General features: G+C 42.7%; 1 protein-coding gene across 1 annotated transcript; it reads right to left on the minus strand.

Moving 5' to 3' along the window:
- Window positions 1-1,129: 1,129 nt before the first annotated feature.
- Window positions 1,130-5,089, minus strand: LOC147999075 (disks large homolog 5-like). Its single transcript, XM_087596092.1, has 6 exons — window positions 4,945-5,089; window positions 3,753-3,912; window positions 3,143-3,286; window positions 2,343-2,509; window positions 1,518-1,623; window positions 1,130-1,397 (listed from the first exon to the last, which is right to left on the minus strand). Exons 1-5 carry the CDS (start codon window positions 5,069-5,071, stop codon window positions 1,559-1,561), a joined length of 663 nt encoding a protein of 220 aa, XP_087452218.1. The 5' UTR covers window positions 5,072-5,089; the 3' UTR covers window positions 1,130-1,397; window positions 1,518-1,558.
- Window positions 5,090-5,541: the final 452 nt, after the last annotated feature.

The following is a 5,541-nucleotide window of genomic DNA, read 5'->3' on the forward strand; positions in this document are numbered from 1 at the left end:
AACTGAGAACCTCAAATACGGTAGTGATGTGATAGTGTGGGGTGAATCTAGTTACAACTAGCTTCTATATTGACACAGATGATTCTTTTTGTGTCATGTTCAGCTTATAATGAATGACTAGACCTAAGCATGAGAATAACCAAATACTACATTGCTTCTCTAGCTGCTGAGCTTTTAAAGCCCTGGGGTGACAGCAAGTTTTTGTGGACATTCTGGATTGCTCCTTCTGTACTTTAACTCTGTGAGTCACCTCCACTCTCAGTAAGTTAGTTCAATTCCATAAATTGGAAATCAGTCACCTGGAAAAAATATATTCTCAATATGATCCCAGTTTGGCCATGGAAAAAGGGTAGCTTGAACTGCCCAACCTAGGTTCTGGGCCTGCACAGGCCTGCTCTCCAAAAGAAACCTGTGTTCACAGCTATGGGAAGCATTCACTATGTATGCTCTTGAGGTTTCTCCCTAAACTGCTTAGATTAAGATACGTTTCTTGCTATCAATAGAACACAATATGCCAAGCTGGCTTACAGGATCTAGTTTCTATTCTGTATTTTATCAGATGTGCATAATACATATGGTCATCATTGATAACAGGTGAAAGATCTGCTCTAATATGAAAACTAAGTGGTGCTGGAGGATGATCCTGACCCACAATGAGGAGTGGGAACACCAGAGCTCTGTAGGGATGCCTGGCAAGCTAACACATTGAGCATGTCGGCTCAGTAAGTTCCCTGTGAATACACATCTCCTGAGATCTCTCTATTTAATCATAGGTGATCTTGTCCACCTAATACAGCACCTCCTGTGGAATAACAAAAGCCACCTGCAGGAGCTGTGGTGATGACTCACAGGGTAGAGCATCTGCTGCTCTCTCAGAAGAACCACAAGGACCCTAACATTTGGGTAAAGCATGTCAATGATTACATCATAAAGTGTGTGTCCGAGGAACAGCCACATTCTCCACACAAAAGACACTGTCACACTGGGTACACCTTGGTGACTTTGAATTCACTTATTAGCCCGGGCTCCATGGAACATGCAGAGATCCATCTGTAGCTTTCAGTTCTAGGTCCACAGGAAGGGACAGAACCCTTGAGTAAGAAAGATGGTCTTAAGAGTCAAGAGATAGAATTCAATTTTTATTCATAACAAATACATTTTTACAACAAAACAGGATTAAAATGAATAAAAATATTTAAAAATATTTTAAAGTAAAAATAGTAACAAGAACATATAAATATGAAACAACAAAAAGAAAACTTCAATTAAAATCATAACAAAAATATTTCTAAAAGCATATTCTTAAAGAATATTTAGAAGCACAGACGTATTGCTGTTTCTCCTCTAGCACACATAATGAAAGGCGGTCCCCCAAGTTGTCTCTCAAGTGCTGTTTTCTGAAGAAGAAAGTGAGTAAGACCTCAATCAGTCAGGCTGGCTTAGTGTTATATAAATTTAGGGTCTCTAAGAAATGACAAATTAACGCAGAGGATGAATACTCATCCAAAAAATGTTACCATTCAGGATGTTGGTCATCAGGGACTCCTGAGAAAGCAACTTATTCTTCAGGAAGCTCTCTTACTGGGGTGTGTCCAATTCCAGCTCTCTTGCACTTTCTGAGACCTGGGAGAGGAAGGCAGTTTTTCAGACACTGATTTGGTGGGGAAATGCAAGCCAGCTGTCAGAATGCTGCCTTCTACCACCTCAGTTCTATTGGACGGTCGACATGGACCTTTTAACTGATATCATTGTTGCCTACTCTGCAGGCAGGGCAAAATCTCCAGCAAGCCTCACAGTAATGTGGGCTGCCAATAGGGGACCCAGACTTATACCAGTGCAAACCAAGAACAGGGCAATGGCAAGAGACCTCATCGGGTTGCAGGAAGAAAGGAGATGTCCATATGTCACCAAGGATAAAGCCAATGACAAGTACTAATTTGACATTTGCACTTGGTTCTTATCACAAAGGCGCTTCCTACACAAGAGGTCACATGACCACAGAGTGTCAAAGGTTCAAGAACCAAGAAATTGTTCAAAACTCTACATAGGATACAATCTATCACATGGATATGCAATAATGAGATATGTTATTCATCTGTCACCATTTCTAGACTGCAGCTTCAAAAACAGGAGCAAAATATGCTTGCACAATAATTCAGTTTCTGAAAAGTGGTTAACTTCCTAGAATACTTGTGCATAGGCAGAGCAATGAACAATTCCATTACATGAGGTGGTTGGCTGGTTGTGAGTGTAAATTAGAAAGGTGGTAAGAGAAGCAAAGATGTATCAAATTGGCAAATTTTATCAGATATTGTTAAGCTAACACATCTGCTCGTCCCTACCTGATAATGCTGGTTCTGGCCGTTGATGGTCTTTATCTTTCTTGTTGAAGTCAACCAAATATTTCTGGTTCAGTGCACAATCAAGATGTACCTCCTTGTTCTCCTGCTTCAGTGGGACCAACTTCTTCCTACATGTGTTCTCCATCAGGAGCTGGCTGAGCAGGTTTCTGGAAATACAGTATGCATAGTAAGATCATGCTGGCCCTTTCTCCCATTCCTACTCCCAAGTCCCACTAACTATACCAGGTCCCAGATACCCATGAAGACTTAATAAAATGCATCTTGATACATATAAGGCTGCTGCACAAACCATAAAGAGTTAATTCGGGGAAGAATAAATTGTTTGCTTGGCCTGACACCAATTAGTGTCCACACCTCTGAGAAAGAACATGGATCTACAACTATCCATGAAAGCCCAATGCATGGGGCCAACATCAATTAGTAGTGGGCCAACACCCTCAAAGGAGGTCAGTAGAACCAAGAGAAGGTCATGCTAACCATGTGGTCCACGCACTGAGTTTTGTAAAACCTGGTGTGACACCATAGGTCCAGGGCAGCCTAATAACCTTCTGCTGACTTCAATCAGTACTGTTCTCTCTAGAGTCTTCTGAAGATGCCTAGACAATCCTGGGATGAGGAACAGTCTTTTATGGAACTGAAAACTGAGTCCTAATGACCCTGGCACACTGATGGGTAAATAGCACAAGAGATAGAACCAGAGCTGAAGACCATCCAATACAGAACAAAGAAAGTCAGAAATGGCCATTCCACAAGTGATAGCCTTTCTGACCAGGACTTACCTAGAGAAGGTAATCTCCTTCTTCAGCTTATGGTTGTTCTCATGGACCTCAGTGTTCTCCATCTCTAAGTTGTGCAGAATTGACATGACCGCCTCCTCCATTCTCTCCAGGTCTTCATAATATGGATTTGGCTTGAAGTGTGGCCTGGCCCCAAAATAGAATACAATGAACATCGGCATTTAGGAATATATGAACTCAGGGTGGGTCCTATATTACCCCAGGCTGCTGCCTGGATCTTCCAGCACTCAGTCCCCTGCCTAGCAAGTACAGAGACTCACCATAAACTCACTGCAATTACAATCTTGCATAGCCACCAGCTGTCAAGGGCTTTGCAAATGCACACTGGGAACTCACTCTCCCTGAATTTATCCCTGAATTCTTCATTCAGACCACAAGTTCTGCTTTTAAATAAATGGAAGCAGATGAGTCCATTTTCCATCTTGCTCCTCAGGAAGGGTCAGGTTCTGAATCTCCACTATATGGGAGGTGAGGTTTAGCACAGGGTGGTTAGGGAGGCACAGCTTTCTAGAACCCAAAACCTTAACAGGATAAGAAAAAGGTGACCTTGCAGACCCAGGAATGAAACAAGAGCATTTGGAGCGATTCATACCTGTTCTTCATAGATCTCTCTGTCAGAAACCTCAGGCGATCTCTCAGGTCATTTCTCTCCTCGGTAATGAGCTGCAGCTCTTTAATCAGCCTCTCCTTTTCCTTCATGGCCTGATTCTTGCTTAGATCAGTGCCAGGGGATGATGTTTCTCTCCCAGCGTCTGTAGGTAGAAGAACACAAGTTAACCTGCATGGGGAGAATGCATAGAGTGTTCATAGACCTCAGTGAAGCCTAAACAGGAGAACAAGCCAGGAACCCAGTGTCACTGCTAGGCGATTGGTCTATGCTTAAGAGGCCTCCTCAGGGGATCTCAGTTCTCCCACTACTCTATAGAGACCAAGAGATGTAAGCAGCCAGGTGTTCCCTATTCCGGACATCACGTGCTTACATGTACCATGGAGATGGCTTCTCCAGGATTATTGTCAGCTGAACAGGGTACAGCTTGGTTTCAGGACCCTCACTCCTGTGGCTTCAGAACTCAGATGATAAATTCACCATCCACAAAACTTGAGTGATTGTAGACACTCAGATGTCCTACCCTGATACTCTAAGCCAACAACTTTGGATTTAAAAGGCATTTCCAGGGAGGATGTGTTCAACAGACTTATCAGTGTCCCTATGTGAAATACCAAATGCCCCAGAAGTGCGAATAGGTTACAGGCTGAATCTTGGTCTACACGTTCCAAATAGTTTTGGTATGTAGAAAAATTTTTGTAACACACAACCTCTAATATATAAAGCAAACGATGACCATGCCAGTTAGAAGAAATCAGAGAAGGTCTAAGAACATAAGGTTATTGCCTGGAGCACAATCTCTCCCTGTTCTTACTGTCAGATATCCACTGTATTTAAAGAAGCAATGATAGTGATATACATTGCTGCCCTGTCTAAACTCAGAAAAGGTGGACCCTCCATGACTCCTGATGGTGTTATTATATCAATGTAACATAACAAATGAAGTGAAAAGTAAAGACCAGAAGTTCACAGGATAATAGCATTGGGCTTACCATATCCTCCCAGTGGGGATGGGGAAACTAAAGTTCTGAAATCCTTGACTTTAAGGAATTGTGATATTCATGGAAATTCAATTCCTTTTCAGATGCTCCAGTTGTTGTGGCCCATTGCTAGAAAGGTCAGCTTAAGCCTGCAGCCACCCTGGCAGGAAGCTCAAAATACACTGCCCAGAACTTACTCCACATTCCCCAGAAGTGCTGTCTTTGTCCATCATTACTTTGAGACGAAAGGCCAGACTCCTTCACTCTAGTCTCTCCAGAATCGACGTTCCCCCTCCCAAAACGCTTGCGAAGACGGGAAAACATGTCTTAGCTTGTAACTGCCAGACTCAGACTGAGAGAAACTAGGGCACTGGTTGTCACTACAACACTGGTGACATCACAGAGGATGCCAGAACTCTCTAGGAGACAATAGAATGTCCAAGATGGGACAGCAGATGTCATGGGGAGCAGACTTTGCCTTCCTGCTAATGTTCTCCCTGTACTGAGCATAAGCTGAGGTGCCCTTTCCAGGAGACTTTCCTGGGGCAGAGCCACTGAGCATCTCCTGCTTCCAAAGCCAAATTTTCCTCAAGGCTTGATTATAAAAAACCTTAGTAATTCCTATACATCTAAATAAATGTTTCCTGTCAAATCTTGCCCAAAAAATGTCTCACTAACTCAAATTGTCCACATTCACCAATGTTAGCCATTAAAACTTCCTGAGATTTCATACCCGCTTGAATATGCAGTCAAAAGTTCTCCTGTCTCATTCTGTACAGGTGCTTTATATCACA

This window comes from Rattus norvegicus, chromosome 19 (assembly GCF_021556685.1).
Source record: "Rattus norvegicus strain SHRSP/BbbUtx chromosome 19, alternate assembly SHRSP_T2T, whole genome shotgun sequence".
In the NCBI taxonomy this organism is placed as follows: Eukaryota; Metazoa; Chordata; class Mammalia; order Rodentia; family Muridae; genus Rattus; species Rattus norvegicus.